The 22,258-nt window shown below is 43.0% G+C and overlaps 1 protein-coding gene across 3 annotated transcripts in view; it reads left to right on the plus strand.

The window, feature by feature from the left end:
* DNAH5 (dynein axonemal heavy chain 5) overlaps positions 1-22,258 on the plus strand; it is a 316,293-nt gene that overhangs the window by 51,753 nt on the left and 242,282 nt on the right. For all 3 annotated transcript variants that reach the window (XM_066374372.1, XM_066374367.1, XM_066374381.1), the window contains exons 2-3: positions 17,175-17,309; positions 20,368-20,452. In XM_066374372.1, the coding sequence (XP_066230469.1) occupies positions 17,175-17,309; positions 20,368-20,452 (220 nt within the window). The remainder of the gene's footprint in view (positions 1-17,174; positions 17,310-20,367; positions 20,453-22,258) is intronic.

The following is a 22,258-nucleotide window of genomic DNA, read 5'->3' on the forward strand; positions in this document are numbered from 1 at the left end:
TTTCATGGAACATAATATTCTCTAGGTCTATTCATGCTGCCACAAATGGCAGGCTTGTGTTATTTTGTATTCCTGAGTAATATTCCATTGTGTATGTGTACTACATCTTCTTCATGCATTCATCTGTTGATGGACACCTAGGTTGGCTAGGTGTATTGTCTGTTGTAAATAACACTATTGTAAATAATGGTGTTGTATCTTAGCTATTGTAAGTAATTGCAAATAGTGCTGCAATGAACATAAGGGTGCATATGTGTTTTTGAATTAGCATTTTCATTATCTTTGGATAAATACTCAGGAGTGGAATTGCTGGCTCAAATGGCATATCTACTTTTAGCTCTTTGAGGACCCTCCATCCTGCTTGCCACAGTGGCTGCACTAATTTGCATTCCCACCAACGATGGGCTAGGGTTCCCTTTTCTCCATGTCTGCAACAACATTTATTTGTTGACTTGTTGGTAATAGCCATTCTGACAGGTGTGAAGTGGTATCTCCTTGTGGTTTTGATTTGCATTTCCCTGATTCCTGATAATATTGAGCATTTTTTTGTATGTCTCTTGGCCATCTGCATATTCTCTTTGGAGAAGTGTCTCTTCATGCCCTCTGCCCATTTTATGTTTTTGACCTCTGAGAAGCCTCTCTGACAACAGCTCCCTTCCCATGCCCTCTCAGCACTTGACTTTTTCAATTGCTAAAACCCACGTCACATAACTGTAGCGAAATGACATTTGTCCTCATGTCTCTTTCTTTTACTGGACTGTGCGAGGGATGGTGCTCTATCCATTTTAAAATAGCCTCCCCTTAACACTGAGCCTGGTAGTAATGCACCTTTACTTATGCTTCTGTAATAAATTGAATGAATTAGACATTTTATATGTCTAAAAGAATTTCCCGTACTTTACCACCAAATCTAAAATAATAAAATCAATGACAAGCCTGACCAGGTGGTGGCGCAGTGGATAGAGCGTCGGACTGGGATGTGGAGGATCCAGGGTTGAGACCCTGAGGTCGCCAGCTTGAGTGCGGGCTCATCTGGTTTGAGCAAGGCTCACCAGCTTGAGCCCAAGGTCACTGGCTCAAGCAAGGGGTCACTCAATCTGCTGTAGCCCCCCAGTCAATCAATGAACAACTAAGGAGCCGCAACAAAGAATTGATGCTTCTCATCTCTCTTTGTTCCTGGCTGTCTGTCCCTATCTGTCCCTCTCTCTCTCTGACTCTCTCTGTCTCTGCCACAAAAAAAAAAAAAAAAATCAATGATGAACTCTTGAGTATAATTAATGAATTATTTTCTTCTTCAGCACAAGCTTCCTTTTGGTAGCTTGTTTAAACTTAAAACAAGTTTAAGTTTTTGAAGGTTTCATATATATATATATATATATATATATATATATATATATATATATATGTATATATGTAAGATGCTGGCTCTGTTCACTCCAGTCAAGTATGATATTAACAGAATTACTTTAATGTTGCAGTATATTATATAAATAATGACTACATTTTCTATGAACTGCACTGATATGATAAAGTATTACATTATAACTGGTGACCCAAACTAATCAATGGCAAAGATCTCAGTGCTACTTAACTTTAAAACTCTATATTTAACCTTGGTCTGGAACTGTTACTGTAGGATGCTTTATTATAACTAAGTTATTATAATATAATAACTGACTTTCTCCAGCACTACATGCAAATAACCACCAAATGGCCATATGCTCTGTGGGTTTGGAAAAGTCAAGCCATATATCCTTTTTGTTGTTTAATAAACAAAACTTCTTTTAAATGAAAATATTTGAAATAATTCTGTGTATATTCACTGACTTATTTGCAAAAATATAGCCCAAATATGATATCTGCCTTCTTTCTACTTTTCTTAGAGACAAAGACTATTCAGTAATAACTTAACAAGTATAAAAAGGACATGAATTTCAGACTTATGGATTCTGATTTTTTTTTCTTCCTTGAAATTAAACTGAAATAAATAATTTCATTGGTTGATTTTGTTGACCTTTAGGAAAAAAAAAATAAAGACTTATGAAAGTCGTCTTGACTTCAATTCACCAAAGTGCAAACTGGTTTTAAAATGGAGGCAAGCTGGCCCTCTGTTTCAGGGATGTGTATTTTCATGCTTTGCATTGTATGTATTTGGGAACACTGTCCGCTCAGATTTCAGATTGCTTGGTTTCCCTAAACAGTGATATTCGTGGGGGTAGAGACTGTGGAGGGCAGAGAGAGGGATGATCCTCGGGGAGGTACAGCTCCTTCCCCTGCTGAGAAACTCTGCAGGGAGGCTGCTATTGTTCCCCCGGGCACACAGGAGAAGCCAAGAGGAAGAGAACCTTTGCTGTCAGGTATCTTTTGTCAGCTGAAAGGATGTCAGTTTTGTTATTCTCTGGTAAAATAGCCAAACCAGTTTCAATATCCTTTGTTAATCAAGCTCAGACATGTTTGGCCCAGGAAACACATTTCAGGTTTACAAAGTCAAAACAATTTCCTTGGAGTGTCAGGAGGTGAATGGTTCTAAGATTTAGCTAGGAAGTGAGAAGAAGACTCATACTATTTGTTATGGCCCCAATAAGTACCCTTGATCCTGAATGAGTTAATGCCCGAGATGTCCACATGGTAAGGACACCATTGCTGGAGAGAATGTGACAGTAAATGCAGATTTCACATATTCCACAAGTATCTGTCGAATGATGACTTGTACCAGGTGCTGTGCTCATAATGACAGCAATGAAGAGCACTTTCTGGCCTCATGGCATCTGGGGCTGAAGGTTGTCTTCCTGGAAATTTTTTTCACAATTCTAATAATGAGGAGAAGATAAAGAAAAAGAGGTCTGGTTTGACCAGGCGGTGGTACAGTGGATAGATTGTCATACCGGGACGCAGAGGACCTAGGTTTGAAACCTCAGGGTTGCTGGCTTGAGCTTGGGCTCATCTGGCTTGAGCATGGGCTCACCAGCTTGAACGTGGGGTTGCTGCTTGAGCATAGGATTATAGACATGATCCTGTGGTTGCTGGCTTGAGCCCAAGGTCACTGGCTTGAGGAAGGGGTCACTCGCTCTGCTGTAGGCCCCCCCCCCCCCAATCCTCCCAGTCAAGGCACATATGAGAAAGCAATCACTGAACAACTAAGGATCTGTAACAAAGAATTGATGCTTCTCATTTCTTTTCTTTCCTGTCGGTCCATATCTGTCCTTTCTCTGTCTGTCTCTGTCAAAAAAAAAAAAAGGTCCAGAGTTGAGGGGATTCAAAATTTATGCCCTTGGATTTTCTCTAATAAGTTCCTACCCCAAGTGAGAACTGGTGGCCCTGATCTGTCATGATCAGTTCACACTGTGGTTTCCTCTGATACAGAGTCTCTGGCAGGACTGCACGCTGGGGCTGCCTGCCCGCGGAGCTTTTGAGAAAAAGCAAGGCTGGGGCCTGGCTCTGGACCAGAGAAGTCAAGTTTTAGAGCACCCAGGAAGATTCATTCTTCCTTCCTCCCTCCCTCCCTCCCTCCCTCCCTCCCTCCCTCCCTCCCTCCCTCCTTTCCTTCCATTCCTTCCTCCCTCCCTCCCTCTCTCCCTCCTTCCTTTCCTCCTTCCTTTCCTTCCTTCCTCCCTCCCTCCCTCCCTCCCTCCCTTATTTCCTTTCCTTCCTTCCTTCCTTTCCTTCCTTCCTTCCTTTCCTCCCTCCCTCCCTCCGTCCCTCCCTCCCTCCCTTCCTTCCTTTTCTTCTTTAAAAAATTAAATTTCATAGGGTAACACTGACCAGTAAGAGTACATAGGTCCCAGGTAAACATCTCTATAGCATTTGAATTGGCTGATTGTATTGTGTGCCCATCACCCAAAGTGAGCCAAGCTCTCAGCACTCTGGTTTATTGTGATAAATAAGAGAAGTTTGGGAATTTTACCCCTGTGACCTATATAATGTGAATAGTGACATATCATACACATTTTATCATGTGCGTGAAAACCACTTGAATTATTTGGTCCATGCTGCCAGAGGGGCTCTTAGAATTCTACAAGATTGTTAGTTCTGATTTTGGAGAAAAACCACTGTAGAGTTGGAGGAAGATGGAATATATGGCCATGTGAAGGTCCACTGAGTCTCTATCAGGTCTAGAAATTTGGTACACAGGAAGCAAACCCTGGTTAGAATTCGGATGGCAGACTGTTGGCGGTGAAGGCGGTTGTGGTAATGGGGATACCCCGCAGCCAGTTTTGGGCTGACTTGGGTGAGAAGTTCACATGTCATAAAAGCTAAAGAAGAGATCTTTATTTGCTTGGAAAGAATGACAGGGAAGGGAGTGAGTAAATGGGGAGTTTAAGGGGCTCTGAAAACTGTTCAAGAATAGACAAGATTCCAGAGCTTACTCTTAGGACACCAGAGAAGTTGATGAGAAGTGCTATCGCTTTGCAATGGAGGGGGCGGGGGCGGCTCTTGTGAAATAAAGGAGGGCTTCTCTGTAGCAGCTGCTGTGAGTGTCTGCGCCAGCCTGGAGGTCGTTCCCTTCAGGAAGCCTCTCTGCTGAAGGGCTCTCCACACCGAAGGAGGCACAGCGCCTGCTTCCTTTGCAGCTGGCCGGGCCTTTCACCTGGAGAAGTGCAGGGGGAGGAAGGGAAGGCGAGGAGGGGAAAGTACATTTAGGAGCAGAGTTGTTAAATTGTGGTTCTCTCTGCCGATTAGAGCAGGTTTGGAGGGTCCAGGAAGCACCAGAGAGCAGCCTCTCCTTGAGAGAAAACTGGGCCCTGCGGCTTGAAACGAAAATGCTGAAAGGCAGAGGGAGGCTTTTCTTGTTGGAAGACATGGAACTTGGGTTAACTGTGCTGATAGGGTTCTGGGTGGAAATGAGCAGGGTCACCCGTTTCCTCAGTTTTCTAGATTCGTCCCGTTTAAATGGGATGCAGGCTGACGAGGTCAGTTGCATTTGCTGGATTGAGAGGGAGCTGGACTCCATACCAATGGAGTCGTACATGGGTGTATCCTGGGTCCCCACATGCATTGTGGATGGAGGGGCTTGTTCACTGAATTCTGAGCCTGTAGTCATGGACTCATACTGAGCTCACATTGAGCCTTAATTACTTGAGTGACTTGTAACATGATCAATTTGATTAATTTACCTGCTGATTAGATACCAATGGAGGCTCTCCCATGTGGCAAGCACTGTCCTGAGCCCTGGAGACATTGCAGAAGTCAGAGTAGAAATCACTACTTCCTGTGGAGCAAGTACGTTTTGTAGAATGGTGAGATTTAGTTGATATTTATTTCATTTTCCTGCTCAGGAGATAGGAGATCAGGTAATCTATATGGTAGATAGGTGAGCTAAACCAGCCTGGGTGCTTTGGGTATCCTCCTTAAAAAAGAAGAGAAATGCATCCTTTACCAATAACCAGGCATTTTAGCCTGGCATATACTTGGAGAAATCTTTTCTTCTGCTCATGCATTTCCCCGAGGCATTCACAGCTGGGGAGCACAGCATCAAGTGAAGCTACCTGGCCTGAGATGAACGCACCCGTGTCCTTGGCCTCGTTAACTCCGTGTCCATCAGGTGATTAATTATCTGTGGACTTGAGATTGATGCTGAGAGCCAAAGCATGATCTGTCTCAGAGCTATTTACTTGGAGATTTAAGATAAGGAGTTTCAACTGTAATTCAAGATTCCACATTATTTACAGTTACTTCCAGTGGGGATTTTAATATACATTATTCTTCCCTCTCCTCTACAAGGTTTGTAAGATGCCATATGCATAAATATACATAATAGAACAACATACCCAAACCAAACAAATAGAATTATTATCATTCAAAAATACACAGCAGATCCTCATAAAACAGATCTCTTTCCCAGATTCAAACCCACAGCAAGGATAATTGTGTCACCTAAAAACATTTTTTCAAACAAGGAAATACTTTTTTGTTGTTGCAGAACTCATTTTGTGCCCCACACACTTGGCTGTACAAAAGCATACTGTGAGGACCTGGTCTATGCAGTGTAATGTATATAAAAGTGAACTTGTTCAGTGGAAGCAGCATGGAGTGAGGGGATGCATAGAGCCCAGCCTGCTGGGTGCCCCAGCAGGAAGCCCACCTCTAAGGCACTTTTAGGAGTTGAGGATGGGGCAAGAGTTACCCTTTGCTGAGACACAGGAATGTGGTGAAAAGGCTGGACAGAGGGCATGTCCCCTGGGAACCAGCTGGACACCAGTTCATCCTGGCACTAAAATACTACCGGTGTAACTCAGGAAATGGTGCTAGTTAACTCCAGTATCCACCTACAAGTTCTATAACCTATGAAATATGTATGGGGTTTCCCCACAGTATGCTCTAGATCAGTGGTCCCCAACCTTTTTTGGGCCACAGACTGGTTTAATGTCAGAAAATATTTTCATGGACCAGCCTTTAGGGTGGGATGGGTCAATGAACAAAATAAAATTATGCGACTGGTGTAAAAACTGTGGTATTTTAAAATATATCTATAATTGTCGAACTTACAATATTTATTGGGCTAAGTTAAAGGAGGAATGAGCATGTCCTCATTATTCAGGCTGTATTTAAATTTGTTATTCTGACAGCGTTTCATGTCTGACATCAATATGTAATATGATAGGCTCAGGCTCACTACCAATCATGAACCTACGACAATAAAAATAAATATGAATCCACTTGTACTTGTATGCAACTTTATTAGAAGTGTCCTCTTAACATTGCACCAACAACATAACATTAGTAACATCCTCTCTGCCTCCAAACACTTTCCAGTCGCTATGGTAACATTTAAACATGCCTTAAAAATAAGATACAACACAAAAACAAATATAAAGTACATGAAAAATACAACTCACCATTGTTATGAATATTGTAAGTTAAGGGTTATTTATTATAATGTTTATATAGAATGAGAGATAGTAGCCTATCTCTCAACAACCATAACGCTAAATCAGTGGGAGCCCTGAGCTTGTTTCTCTGCAACAAGACGGTCCCATCTAACGGTAATGGGAGACAATGACACCCAAAGTGTGTTGCTTATGTCCAGTCTATTCCATAATTTTGTTTTGGTTGCTGTCACTGCAGAAAATCTCACTTCACACAAATAGGATGTCGGAAATGGCAACAGGGTTTTTAGTGCTTTTGTGGCAATCTCGGGGTATTCTGCCATGACTTTAATCCAGAACACTGGCAGAGTTGTAGTCTCAAACATATTTTTAAGGCCACCATCATTGCAATCTCCAGTAGTTGATCCTCTTCTTGCACAGACACGCTGGATTCACCTGGTTTGTTGACAAATGGATTGCGGGTCCATTCCTTGGCAATTCGTGGGTCTTTTGTGGTTGGGAAGTAGTGTTCAAACTCTTTTAAAAGCAAATACACGTGATCGTGCACCAGCTGGGACAATGAAGGCTTGGGCTCAGTCTCTTCCAAAATTCCCGTGAATGTTTGAAACATGTCAAATATACCCCTGTTCACGCGTCGTCCCCACAAATCCAGTTTGGTTTTAAATGCAGCTACTTTATCTGTCAACTTGAAGACAGTTGTCATTTTCCCCTGAAGTGACCGATTGAGTTCATTGAGGAGGTTAAATATGTCGCACAAGTAAGCGAGTTTTGCGACCCATTCCTCGTCACTGAAATGTGCTGCTAGCGGTGACTTTTTTTTTTTCCTGAAGCTGGAAACGGGGAGAGACAGACTCCCGCATGTGCCCGACCGGGATCCACCCGGCATGCCCACCAGGGGCGACGCTCTGCCCACCAGGGGGCGATGCTCTGCCCCTCTGGGGTGTCGCTCTGCCGCGACCAGAGCCACTCTAGCATCTGGGGCAGAGGCCAAGGAGCCATCCCCAGCGCCTGGGCCATCTTTGCTCCAATGGAGCCTTGGCTGTGGGAGGGGAAGAGAGAGACAGAGAGGAAGGAGGGGGGGGGGTGGAGAAGCAAATGGGCGCTTCTCCTATGTGCTCTGGCCCGGAATCGAACTCGGGTCCCCCGCACGCCAGGCCGACGCTCTACCGCTGAGCCAACCGGCCAGGGCCTAGCGGTGACTTTTTTCCTGAGAGAAATCACTGCAGCAGCTCTCGTAATTCAAACACTCTGGCCAGGGACCTCCCTCGGGATAACCATCTTATTTCTGTGTATAAGAGAAGGTGTCTGTGCTCCGCGTTCATTTCCTCACAAAGCTGCTCGAACAGGCACGAGTGAGGGGCGTGTGCTTTGATGTGGTTAATAATTTTAACGACATCATTCAATACACTGTTAAGTTCCAGTGGTATATTTCGGCTAGCCAACATTTCCCTGTGAATGACACAATGCATAGACTCGCATTCAGGTGCAACCTCCTTAATCTAAGTATTTAACCAGACATCCTTCCGGTCATGGGAGCAGCTCCATCTGTGCATATGCCGACACAAAAAGACCATTTCAGTTTTCTTTATATATAGTCTTCCAGCGATTTAAATAGTTCTGCGGCTGTGGTTTTGGTTGGCAATGATAGTGCACATAACATATCCTCATGCACATCCTCTTGATAAAGATAACACACGTAAACAAGTAGCATTACCTTGTCAATATCTGTAGATTCATCAACCTGAAGGGCATACCATGGTGATTTATTAATCCTTGCCAACAATTGTGATTCAATGTCCTCTGCTATTTCCTCAACACGCCGTGTGACGGTAGTAGCCGAAAGAGGCATCTGTGCTATCTTTTTAACCGCAGCCTCTCCTAGAAGTTCACAACAAATGTCTTTAGTGGCTGGAAGGATCAATTCTTCACCAATGGTGAATGGCTTCTTAGTCTTAGCAATACGATTAGCCACCAAGTATGATGCTCTCAGTGCACTCGCATTTATTGATGTAGTAGCCACCAGTAATTGTTTCTGTCCTTCTTGTTCATGCTTTTTTCTTTCGAAATACTCAGAAGGCTTGTCTTTTAAAGTAGGGTGCTTGGTCTCCAAGTGGCACAGTTTTGAAGGCTTCATTGCCTCATTACTTAGCTGGTCGCCACATATTATGCAGAGCAGCCTTGGTGCGTGAGAATCACCAGTTGCGATAAATCCATACTTCAAGTAGGACTCCTGGTATTGTCTGTTAAATGAAGCCTTCTTTTTCTTTGAGGTCATAGGTTCTTCTTCTGTCTCCTCACTGGCCCTTTTCCACTTTGCAAAAAAACTTTCAATGGAATTGTTTTTCACTCATTTTGCTAGTTTATGGGTTTAATTTTAGCGGCAACGAATCACGTGACCGAGACAAGCGTCAAGAGTGAGTCTTAGACGGATGTAACAGAGGGAATCTGGTCATTTAAAAAAAAATAAAATGTCGTTCAGACTTAAATATAAATAAAACAAAAATAATGTAAGTTATTTATTCTTTCTCTGCGGATCGGTACCAAATGGCCCATGGACCGGTACTGGTCCATGGCCTGGGGGTTGGGGATCACTGCTCTAGATAACCCTTAAGAGGATTTAAAGAAAAAATGTTTATAGAATATCAATTTAAATACATGCAAAATTCTTAGCTGCCTGGGACACCCCGTGTGTTGGTCTGGCCCCGCAAATGCATCAGAGCTTGACTCCTAGCCCTGCCACTCATGTAGCTGTGTGTGCTCTTGGGAGGATTAATAGTCCATGGTCTTGATTTCCTTGTGTGATGTTAATAGTGTCTGCCTCATAGGGCTTTTGTGATGATTAAACGTAAGCACAGTAAGCGATGATGACTAGCAGATCTATAACTGTTTATATAATGCAACCAGGACAAACTGGATGTACTCTGATATCTTCACAGGGCTGGGGAAAGGGTGTCTCTGCTCTGTCACAAAGGAGCTTCTAGACCAGACATCTCCATCATCCATCTCCATCTGGCTGCCAGTGGTGTCAGTGGGCTTAGGTAGGGCTTTGTAAGTGTGGAGGGAGCTTAAATATTTGCACAATTAAGCATCATTATTAAAGCGTTTTGTTTCACCTGAATTTTGATGTCCAGGGTCAAAGCCTTTGCCATGCCATTTTAATTCAAGTGCTGGTTTGTTATAGTAGGAAAGTAGTTAGATATTAATGAAAGAGAAAGGGGCTAGACATCTAATTAAGGTGGATTAACTAGGAAGCTACAGCTTCAAGGGCACCCAAGGAGAAGGCACATCCTCCACCAAAGAGATGTTAATCCCAAATCAGGAAAGACCAGTTTTCCAATCTCCCCAGGAAATAATCTGCCCATTTGCTGGAATACAGAGGAGGAGAGGATATAAACAGTAAGAGGGAAATCTTTTGCTAGGTGAATACATAGTAGAAGCCAAGATGGTGTAGGGTTAGGTCCGTCTACTAAGCGCCTGTGCAGGATAAGCCAGACGATGAAGAAGAATTTTGAGACATGCACAATAGGAGCCAAGTGGCAACATAAAGGGGTGGAGTCTAGCCTAGGGAGAATCTGGAAAAGAATTGGATAGGATAAGGGCATAAAACCCTGGAAGATCCAGGAAAGGAATTGGATAGGGGGATGGCCCAGCACAAACCCATGAAGAATTAGGAATAAGATTGGTGTTGGGCAAATGAATTTGTATAATCTGTATTTTCTGGTTTTGCTCACTCTTGTTAAAGATGGCCGCTGCTCATGTGATAGTGCTCTCATGTGATACAGATTGCCTTTCTTGCTTGGGAAAGGGCTTGGTTATGCTAATGTGTGCTGGGGGAGGGCTTTTGTGCCAAAAAATTTTAAAAGGAGGAGCTAGGAGACCATTTTGAGAGAGACCATGTTGTTGTAGAGAAGAGAGACCACTTTGTTGTAGGAGAGAGAGGCCACATGGTTGGAGGGGAGGAGGCAACCAAAATGGAGGCATGCAGAGGGGACTGAGTAAGGCTGGTGAGGCCTTTGATTCTAAGAAAAACCCCGGAAAGAATGGGTTTTGGTGCCCATGTGTTTGCTTTTACTCGTTGGCCAGTTCTAGTCTAGAATAAAAGAAAATAGCCCACCATTTCTCGGCTCCATTGATTCATTACTGTCTGTTTGAATCAAATGCAAACCTGCATGGGCCAGGCAGCTGTGATGGTGGCCACGGTTACTGGCCCTATATTTGGCATAGTCTGTGGCAGGATTCAGATCAGATTGGTATGGAGCCACCAACACCCTTGAGTGGTGGGGTAGAGGACTGGCTGCTGTTATGGTTCCCCAATGGCTGTCCTTTTGGGGACTGTGGGCTGGCTGACTTTTATAGCTGTGTGTGAGGAAACTGAGAGCTCTGTGGAAGAGGCTGCCCAGGCTCTGCAAACCGAGCAGTGGAAGGAGCTGGAGCAAGCATGAGAGAAAGAGATGCCGACCCTGGAGCTGGAAGAAGTGCTGGAGAAGGAGGCCGACCAGGTTTGCCAGTTGCACCTGGAAATGGAACAGTCTCTGGAGAAGGAACTACGGGTTTGTGAGTCACAGGCCGGAGTCCAGCCTGCAAGGCCCGTGGGGCAGCAGGTGAAGGTGGCCCGGGGCTCAAGTCTGGTGTTGGGAGCTGGTGTTTCCAGCTTCTCTTTGGAGGATGAGGAAAATTGGACTAAAGCTGCAGTCCACAGGCTTCATAAGGTAAAAGGTGGCAGTGGTGGTGGGAGGACAGACGAGTGGCCCGGGAGTCGGGCTTGCATCACTGAGCAGCCTCTGAAACAGTGTGGAGTGCCTACTATGCTCCTAGTAGGTTTGCTGAGATTTTGGGACAAAGGGGTGAAAATACTGGCTGCCATTGCCATGTGCTCCTCCTTGGGACAGCTTAAGAGCTGCTAGGACTTTGGGAATGAAGGGAGGGGGCTGTGGCCCCATGTGTGTGGACTGATTCCTGGACTATGACCGGAGAGGGCACTGGCTCCCTTGTTGGATGGACTTATGGATTTTGGACAATGTGAAAAAAATATCCTGATAGGGAGGGCTTTGCTGGAGGCCCCCTTCACTGGGAAGCTTTTCATCCGGTTGGAGAGAAGCTCTGAGGATATTTTGTGCTTTGAGCAAAGTGCTCAGAAGACTACTAAAGTGCATATTCGCAATTGTTGAAACTGTATGATTTGTGCTGTTGTTGTAATTTGTGTAATGTGCCTAATTTCCTTGCACAGGAATACTGGTGGTGTGGATTGTGGATTGGAAAGTGAGCAAAAAGGGGTGGAATGTGTGCAAATGAGTTTGTATAATCTGTATTTTCTGGTTTTGCTCACTCTTATTGTTAAAGATGGATGCTGCTCACGTGATGATGCTCTCACGTGATATAGCTAATTGCCTTTCTTGCTTGGGAAGGAGCTTGGTTATGCTAATGTGTGATGGGGGAAAGCTTTCCTGCCGAAAAGTTTTAAAAGGAGGAGCTAGGAGGCCATTTTGAGAGAGACCACGTTGATGTACGAGAGAGAGGCCATGTGGTTGGAGGGGAGGAGGCAACCAAAATGGAGGCATGCAGAGGGGACTGAGTGAGGCTGGTGAGGCCTTCCATTCTAAGAAAAAACCTGGAAAGAATGGGTTTTGGTGCCTGTGTGTTTGTTTTTACTTGTTGGCTGGTACGAGTCTAGAATAAAGGAAAATAGCCCACCATTTCTTGGCTCCGTTGATTCATTACCATCTGTCCGAAGTGCGAACTTGCAAGAGCCAGACAGGCTGTGGTGACGGCCGCAGCTACTGGACTTATAATTGGTTAGTTTGAAAGAAAGCTTAGCGCTTCTCAAACCGAAGAAGATATAATTAAATCTTAAGAAAGTCCTGTGCACTCTCTCCGTAGCAGCTGCCTGGGTCTGGGTATGGCAGCCGCAGGGGCCAAAGCACAGTGCTGAATGTGAGCCAGAGGGGAACAGAAAGGAAGCTAGACTACTGAAGCTTCGGATGCCAGGGCTGGGATAATGGCACAGCATCCCTGGGCCCTGGCCCTTCTCCTGGGCTTGGTGGGGGCAAGTGCAGGCCTGTGGCCCCAGAAGCTGGACTTCTGCAGTGAGTTGGAGCTAAGCCACCTGGTCGTGGATGGAGCAGTGCAGCAGCCCCTTCAGGGGCACCTGTGCCCTGCGTGCCCTTACATTGCTAATAAATCTTCCCACTATACCTCACATCCTCCTACGCATGTATCCCTGAGATGCTTTTCCCATGATACCATGGAAGAATCCCATTTCCAGACTGGCTCGGCAGACGCATCTTGGTCTCAGCCCATGTCTGACAACAGATCGATTTTGTATTATCTCAAGACTGCACTTGATTTTAACCTTCACAAATACCTTTCCAGTTCGGGCTTTTTTCTTTTTATGGATGAGGTAAGGTTTCCCATATATTGGGGATTATCAACCTTGAGTCAAAACAAAGTGTGTATAATTTACACTCAGTTTATGTATGCAAACATGTGGACTTGGGCTTGGGTTCTACAGAGTTAAAGGCAAAGGTTAGTATGTTAAAAAGTTGGATGGATGGGATTGTCATGAGAAAAAGTCCCAGAGCTTTGTTATGAAAGCACATGGCATGGGGTCTTCCCTGGGATTTGTACTTTAAAATCTCAAGTTTTTGGTCTGTGTTAACTTCTAAACCAATGAGAAGTAGCCCAAATGTTAGAGAAGGAATGGAGCTTAGCTGTCACCTAGTCCAACACTTTGATTTTGGAGTTGTGGCAACTGAAGCCCGGAGAAATTAAAAGACGGATGCAAGGTCTTGCATTAGTGGCAGAGCTGGGACTGGACCTGCGACCGCACCCCAACACCAGGCCTGTTTGTCTACATGAACTTGCCCTGCCTTGAAAGGAGCACATATTTCTCGTGAGGTAGCACATTAGTCACTCTTTCATTCCAATATGATAGTAACATGCCTTGTCACCAAAATGCATAAATGTTTTAATAATATATTCAGATGTCCTTGGATGTCAAGTAGGTTTCCGGCCATCCCCGCTGCCCCCAGAAGTTGTTACTTGCATATGCAATGCAAATACAATTTGAACGTGACTCTTAAGAAAAAGAAACCTATGCTTTGCCTCTTGCCTTCTTAATCCCACTCTGCCCTCAGTCTCCAGGAGTCCTAGACCTTCCACCTCCACTCAGCTAGTCATCTGACTGCTTGTTGAAGCTGTTCCCTAGCAGCCAGAAAGCTGCAGGTTTAAGTTCACAGACTGACAGTGCACTGATCTGATCATTAAATATTTGTTTGACATTATTGACTTTTTGTGGTAGGAATAAAAGTCCCTCACAGTACTAGGATAGCTTAGTATTAGGCAATGGAATTTGAGACTGATCAATGATGTGGTCTTTTTTTTTTTTTGTATTTTTCTGAAGCTAGAAACCGGGAGAGACAGTCAGACAGACTCCCGCATGCGCCCGACCGGGATCCACCCGGCACGCCTACCAGGGGGCGACGCTCTGCCCACCAGGGGGCGATGCTCTGCCCCTCCAGGGCATTGCTCTGCCGCGACCAGAGCCACTCTAGCGCCTGGGGCAGAGGCCAAGGAGCCATCCCCAGCGCCCGGGCCGTCTTTGCTCCAATGGAGCCTTGGCTGCGGGAGGGGAAGAGAGAGACAGAGAGGAAGGAGGGGGTGGGGGTGGAGAAGCAAATTGGCGCTTCTCCTGTGTGCCCTGGCCGAGAATTGAACCTGGGACTTATGCACGCCAAGCCGACGCTCTACCACTGAGCCAACCGGCCAGGGCAATGATGTGGTCTTTCATGTACATAGCCGGGGGTTCACTTCATGTTACTTGTCATTAGGAGACAGAACTGGCAGTGTATGCAAGAACATATTCCATACTTAACATACTTTTTAATATAGCTCTGAAAACATTTACTTTAGAAACATTGTTAATTTGTCTTGTAGACATAAAACTGCTGTGGAAGTATTTTTTCTCTGTGGTAGTTAAGTAAAAATAAAATAGTGGTCTGTTTTAGGGACCCATATCTCCTTTCCTCCACCAGAATATATATTATTTCCTTTGGAATCTTGTAAAATTAGGTCTTGGAGTAATGTGTTGCCATGGCAGAATCTTATTTCAGTTTCTGTATTCTTTGGAAGCCTTTAGTTGCCTCCCATCTGGGCTCTCCACCTTTTCTGTTTCTTCCTGGCTACCCAGCATTTGCCATCTTGTTGTTTTGTCGCTCAGCTCCTGGTTCCCTGGGTTGCCCACCCTGTTCCGAAGTTGCTGAAGACATTCAGTGCGAACTCAGAGAGCTCAGGTTGAGAAAAACATTTTATTCCTCCCTGACACGAAGGTAGAAAAGAGTCCAAACAACAGGATGTCTTCCTGGTTTTAGCCACATTTGAAAAGAAATTTAAATTTCTTTCTGTTGGAAGTTTATGGAATGTATACTTTGTGTCAGGATTTGTGTTAAGTTTTTTTCTTTTTTAGAGAAATGTCAAGAAAATAGATACATTGTTTAGTTTGTTAAAACCTCACCCCCCTAGCTTCTCTCAAGAAGTCCTTTCAGCCTCAGAAAAATGAAATCCTTAACTTTTATTCTTTACGTTTTCTAAATTTTTTTTTTTTAGTAGCTTAAGTAGTTCTTCCTAACTTGAAGTTTCCCTCAATTTGCTAGTCCCACACTTCTTTCCTTTATAGTTGAGGTTTTTGAAAGAGTAGTTAATGTTTGGTAGACTTATTAATTCTTATTTTCCAGTCATCCCTTTCTCAAGTGTACATCCATTTTTTTTTTTCTGTCTAAGCAAGAAGTTATTCTAACAAGGATTACTCTGTTGTCTACTACTGCATAACAAACCACACCCAAACTCAACAACTTAAGGTGGAACAGCTCTGTTATTTCTCTTGGTTCTGTGGGTGACTGAGCTCAGCTGAGCTGTGCTGTTAACATGGCATTGGTTGGGTTGCAGTCATCTGAAGGCTTGACTAGGTTGGAATGTCTACGATAGTTTGAAGGTTGCTGCTGAGGTGCTGCTAAGAGGTCAGCTGGAGCTATTGACCAGAACGCCTTGTTTGGTCTATATGTTTTCCCCATGCAGCTTGGACTTCTCACAGCGTGGTGATTGGGGGTTCCAAGAAAGCATTCCAAGTGCAATGGCAGAAACTGAGGGTCTCCTAAGGTCTAGCCTCGGAAGTTTGACAGTCACTTCTCCCCACATTCTTTTGGTGAAAACTGGTCCCAGGGCAAGCTAAATTCAAAAGGAGGGAAGTAGAGCCCATCTCTTGATAAGTTAGTGGGATAGTCACATTGCAGAAGAGATATGGGATGCTGTAGCCATCTTGTAAACAGATACTAGGGATAGCCTAATTGACTTAACCAGTCTTCTATAGCATCAGCACGAATGGCTGTTCTCCACGATCTGTTGGTGTGCTGCCTCCTGGTTTCCTTTCTAGCTGTCTTCCTGCTTATCTTCAGCCTTCACCATTTGTTCTTTCCCTCCTTGCCCCTGGCTTATTGGTGTTCCACAAGGTTCTTCACCTTTTTGTCTTTTCATTCTCCACTTCTTTCTTAGAAAATTGTATCTGCACTCATGGAATTAAGGTAATGTACTTAATTCAGGAAATGAATGGGAAACTGATGTTCACCAATAACAAATGGTTGAATAAATTATGGTACATTCATATTTTTGCCGTTATTACACAGGTAGAAATAGTCTTTATTAAACTAGAAGAATTCTGTGATATATTATTAAGAAAAAATGCATGAAAAATTTATAAAATATTATAGAGATGTGTGTATGCTTGCATAAGCTTGTATAAGCAATAGTGCATATGAAAAGATATGCTTCAACTTGCTAACACTGGTTATATTGAACATACCTTATTATTGTAATTAACAATCGGTTTAAAGGTAATCAGTGGTATTCAGGAATTAATTTAAAACCAGCTATGAATCTGTAGACAATAAAGATAGAAGAGAGTGTAGAAAAATATCTCTTTGATGGTTTAGGGAATGTTTACAAAAATGGGGATCTGTGTGTGTGTGTGTGTGTGTGTGTGTGTGTGTGTTAAATGCTTATATATGCATAGAAGTAAGTCTGTAAAGGTTTAGAACAAAATGTAACAGTAGTAATTTCTGGATGGCAGAAGCTTTTTATTTCTTTTGGCTTATCTGTATTATGTAATTTTAAAACAATGCTATTTGCAAAATAGAAATATCTAAAAATAGCAGATAATACATAAAAACTGGTACCATTATGCTGCTTGTTATCTGAATGCCCAAGGCTTGAAAAAGCAACAATAGCATGAAATTATTACAAAATGGATCCATTTGAAAACAGCAGTTGCCACATAACATTTTTGTTCCTTTCTTGTAGCAAAGACTGAAGGAAGAGAAGGAAGCCAAGCGGGTACGTCTGGATGGAAGGCATGACTACTTATTTGGGATTGTAGCTTCCTGTGTGGAACTGAACAAAACCGAAGTGGAGGATGCAGTTCTTGAGGGGAATCAGGTGCGATGCACTTGAGTTCTCATTTACTTGATTGTGGTGGGCGTGGAGGGTCTGCTGACACTGTCATGTGGCTGGATCCCATGTGGGGCCATAGAGGAGGGGCCCTGTTTTAACATGGACAGGTCTCCATTTTGATCTGTACAGATGTTGCCAGAATGATCTTAGGGCTCTCAGGGCTTTGTGTTGAATGGGGTACTTATAGTTGTCATTTAAGTGCCGTGATTCTTAGGTCACTCCAGAGAAGCTGGGCTTCAGGTCCATTTTGGAACCTCAGTTTGGAGAACAGAATCTCCTTCCAGTGGCTGATTTACTTTTTTTCTTTTTTTTTTTTTTGTAATTATCTTGTTCTAACCTGGGAAAATGAATTATAACATAATTTTCTGGTTTGGTTTGGCAGCTGAATCTGGTTTCTTTTGTTCCTAACCTTGATGTCATTTTCTGCTGTGACTTCCCTCCAAAACCTAGGATGTGATCTGACCTTGGGTGGGAAAGATCAAAATACTGGAGATAATAATTTTCTGGGTAGTGCAGAAGGCATTTCAGGAGCCCTGTGATGGTTCCTAAAATATTTTTAAAAAAATTTATTAGGGGGAAGCCCTGGCCGGTTGGCTCAGTGGTAGAGCGTCGGCCTGGCCTGCGGGAGTCCCGGGTTCAATTCCCGGCCAGGGCACACAGGAGAAGCGCCCATCTGCTTCTCCACCCCTCCCCCTCTCCTTCCTCTCTGTCTCTCTCTTCCCCTCCCACAGCCAAGGCTCCATTGGAGCAAAGTTGGCCCAGGCACTGAGGATGGCTCTGTGGCCTCTGCCTCAGGCGCTAGAATGGCTCTGGTTGCAACAGAGCGATGCCCCAGATGGGCAGAGCATCGCCCCCTGGTGGGCATGCCGGGCGCATGTGGGAGTCTGTCTGACTGCCTCCCTGTTCCCAATTTCAGAAAAATACAAAAAAAAACCACTTATTAATGGGAAGGGGGGGGGGAGAGAGAGAGAGAGAGAGAGAGAGAGAGAGAGAGAGAGAGAGAGAGAGGAAGAGAGGGTGTGGGAGGGAGAGCGAGTGAGCACCCTATTTGTTGAATCGGTGTCACACTGATAACACTTTCAGTGTAGGCTTATAAATGTTTAACAGTCAGCTTTGGGCAAGAGGGTGGAGGGAAGCACTAAGTGTGAATGTTTGCTGATTTCTATTGTGTAAATACTCCCAGATGGCTGATTCCAAACTACCAACAGGATGTAACTAAGCGCTAAGTTGGGAGCTGTGATCATTTGGCTATCACGAACCAGTACAAGTTGGCTACAGCACTCCACTACCTCTGTTCCTTCCTGCTGTGTCACTGCAGTGGAGTTAATAGGAGTCATGGGACAATTAAGGATGAAAATCAGTGAAATAGTTAAACTATAGAAAATCAATGAAATAGTTAAACTATAGAATGAATCAGTCAGGGGTTGAGGAAATGCCCCTTTCTCCTCTTGGTCCTTCTCATCACAGCTAACATTTATTGGATATTTACCATATGTCATTCTCTCTCCTAAGTGAGTTTCATCCATTATCCTATTTAATACCAGGATGTAGATAATATTATTTCCCCAAAATAGAGGCACAGAAGGAGACTGATTCAGCCTTGGACAGATTGTTCCCAAGGTGAATTGCTTAACTCTACCCTATTTCCCAATTCTGACATCTGGATTTTGGATAATGCAGGTGAGATGAATGAATGAAACTTCTAGACTATAGGAAGCCCAGGTCGAATTCCTCTGTCATATTCAGGACTAAAGAGTATTAAAACTTGGAGGTCTAAAGAAACCATCCTGGTTCAGTCTTACAAGCAAGGCTAGAGTGACAGGTGTTTCAATATGGCCGGGATGGAAGTATCTCTTTTCCACATTTTTGGCTTGGAAGTCAATCTCATGGAGTGCATCCTACCCATCCCCATAGCAACCTCAGGCAAGGAACCATAACAAAGAAAACAGGACAACTTGTCTTTTCTCCTATTTAATGGTTTTATCTATAACATGGTAAAAATTGAAGGCACTTTATTTTCACATTAAAATTTTTAGGCTAGATTTTAGCCCTTAAAATTAAAAAAATTTAAATTGTGGTAAAATAAACATAAATAAAATTCACCATTTTAATTGTTTTAAAGTGTATGTATGTTTATTTATCCATCCATCATCAGTGAACATGATTTTACCTTTCGGCTACTGTAAATAATGCTGCCGTGAACACGGGGGTACCAGTATCTCTGCAAGACCCTCCAGCCGTTGCAGCTCTTATGCATGCATACCTAGAAGTGGAGTTTCTGGATCATATAGAAATTTTGTCTTTAATATTTTGATGAACTGCTATACTCTTTTCCATAATGACATTTTACACCCCACTGACACTGTACAAGGGTTCCAGTTTCTCAATGTCCTTGCCAACTTTTATTATTTTCTTTTTTTTATAGTAGCTGTCCTAATGTTTGTGTAGATTTATTCTTTTCTTCCGATTTAAGTTAAAAACTATGCTATTGACTGTTTAAAAGAAGCACTTCTATTGATAGCAAGCCAGTCAGTTGGCAGACCTTTAGATGTGTAGTGAACCCCATGGATGGGACTAAGTTCTAGGTTGCTCTTAGCTGGACAGTACCATGGTCATATGTGTCCTCATGGCATTTTCGGTGATTGTTGCAATTCAATATTAAAAATTACCTTTAGTGTGTTAGACTGGGTTTTGAAAGGTTTGTTTTCTCTGATCTGCAATGGAATGAAAATGAAACACTCATCTATGTTTATATCTGCCTTCAACAGCTCAACACTTTAGGAAATTACCAAAAATGGACAGTCTCTTCAAATGTACATCTATACCAAATATTCTTAGGATTAATTGAATTACTTCTTTAAATTGAATCCTTACTATATGAGGCATTTATCCTTTCAAGATTATGTTGAAAGAAATAAATGCCTTCTGTAGGGTTTGCATTAGAGGCAGTCCTATCTAAATAAGAAAGGTGATAGTAAATGTTGATATAAATGTGGTTTCTAATTCAGCACAGAGTTGTTACCATGCATTTTCTTTTTCTCAGATTGAGAGAATCGATCAGCTTTTTGCTGTTGGAGGCCTTCGTCACCTCATGTTTTACTATCAGGATGTGGAGATAGCAGAAACAGGTATACAAATTTGATGTGCCATAACCCAGAAATGTGTTGTTAGGTTTAATTGAGGATGTCACAAAGCAGAAGGCCACTGTGGGAACTGAACAGGTAGCAGTGAGGTGTCAGGGAGGAGGCCCAGGTTCCATTTGTACCTTAAGGAAAGGGGACAGATAGTGATGGGTAGTTAGCCTGGTTGTTCTTCTTATTTGAGATGTTTTATTTACTTTTTTCAGGCTGTGCTGTTAACTTGAGAACAATAAAGTAGTTTACATTCTGTGACTTCTTTTCCTTACATGCTGGATCAATCCACAGAATTATGTTCTAGAACTATCTATGGGCATCTGTTTTCTCTCTATATAGACACTATTTTTTTTTTAATATAGGAATTGTTGCCAGTAGTCCTAACATGAGTTTCCCACAATTAAATATCACATTGTGTTTATTTTCTACTAACGATGATGAAAATGAGTAATATTGAATGATAAGTTTAGTCATTTTCACTTGAGAAAAATTTGTAAATCTTTGTGTGGATTCAACTGGCAAATCTCATTCTACTTTTATGGGGATTTATATAATTTTAAAGCCAAACCAGTGACATAAACAAATACATTATGATTACATTAAAATATCTTATGCATCCTTTTATTACCTTTTTGAAGAAAGGAAAAATAGTTATTGCTGTTGGTATAGAGTACAACTGTACTGTTGCATTTAAAAACTGAGGAAATTATGCATGTGTAATTTAAATGACCAGCATCTAATTAAAATGATCTATCTGATGTCTTATGGTCCAAAAGTATATTTTGAGTGAAAAGTCACAATAATACAGAAGTTTTGAGTTCTATCTCAGATTGCGAAGCTGATGAAATGTTGAGTTCATTCACAAACTATGCACTTGATGAGCATGCCTTCGTGTGTACAATCATACAATAAATGAGAAGGGTTTATTTTTGTTTCCTATTCTCCCTTTAAACCTTTTCAGTGGGTGTGATTGTTCTTATGACCTTGGATTAAAATTCAGACAATCCCATGATTTTTCTAGATATTCGTAGATAAGAAAAATTCCTACAGTTGCTTAGAATTATAAACACAATCTCAATTCAGAAACTAAAAGATATCCAGTTGATGAAAATCAGTTGATCTTCCTTCCTAGCCCTCCTTCTTCCTCCCACCCCCACCCCAAGCAGGGGTCTCTGAAGGTCGATATTTGCATGCGGTCCTTTCTTTTCTCATCTACTGCTTCTATCCCTCATCCACATTGTGTTAACCACAGGTTCTCACTGTGTCAGGCTTGAAGTTGGGCAGAGACTAAAGGTAGGAGATGATAAGCAAGTTTTGTTGGACTTGGCACTGTTATGAGCTAGCTGACCTTGCGTTCTCTGGGCCCTTGCTCTTGTAGCCACTATGGTGGGGTCTCCAGGGATGGCTACTGGGAGCCCTGGCTGCATAGCCCTTGGTGATGTGTTCCTCCCAGTGGCCATAGCCCTTTCCTCCTGTATGTTGGTAGCATACACCACACCAACTGGCTCTGTTCCATCATCTTTGTAGCACTCCTCTTGAGCATGCTTTCAGGTGGCTCCAGGCTTACTTTCTTTTCATGAGGATCCCAACTGGTTCACTAGAAACAGTTACCACTTCTTATCTTTACCATTGACGGACATGCCACCAGCTCCCAGTTTAGTCCAGTTACTCTTCATCTTTCCTGTTGTGTGCTGTGCTCAGATTTCTAAGGGAGGTCTCATATCCCATTCCAATGTGTCCCTAAACTTCAGGGGACACAAATCAGACTTTTTTGGTAGCTGGACTGAAAAGTCTGTTTAT

Source organism: Saccopteryx leptura, chromosome 1 (assembly GCF_036850995.1).
Source record: "Saccopteryx leptura isolate mSacLep1 chromosome 1, mSacLep1_pri_phased_curated, whole genome shotgun sequence".
NCBI classification, from domain to species: Eukaryota; Metazoa; Chordata; class Mammalia; order Chiroptera; family Emballonuridae; genus Saccopteryx; species Saccopteryx leptura.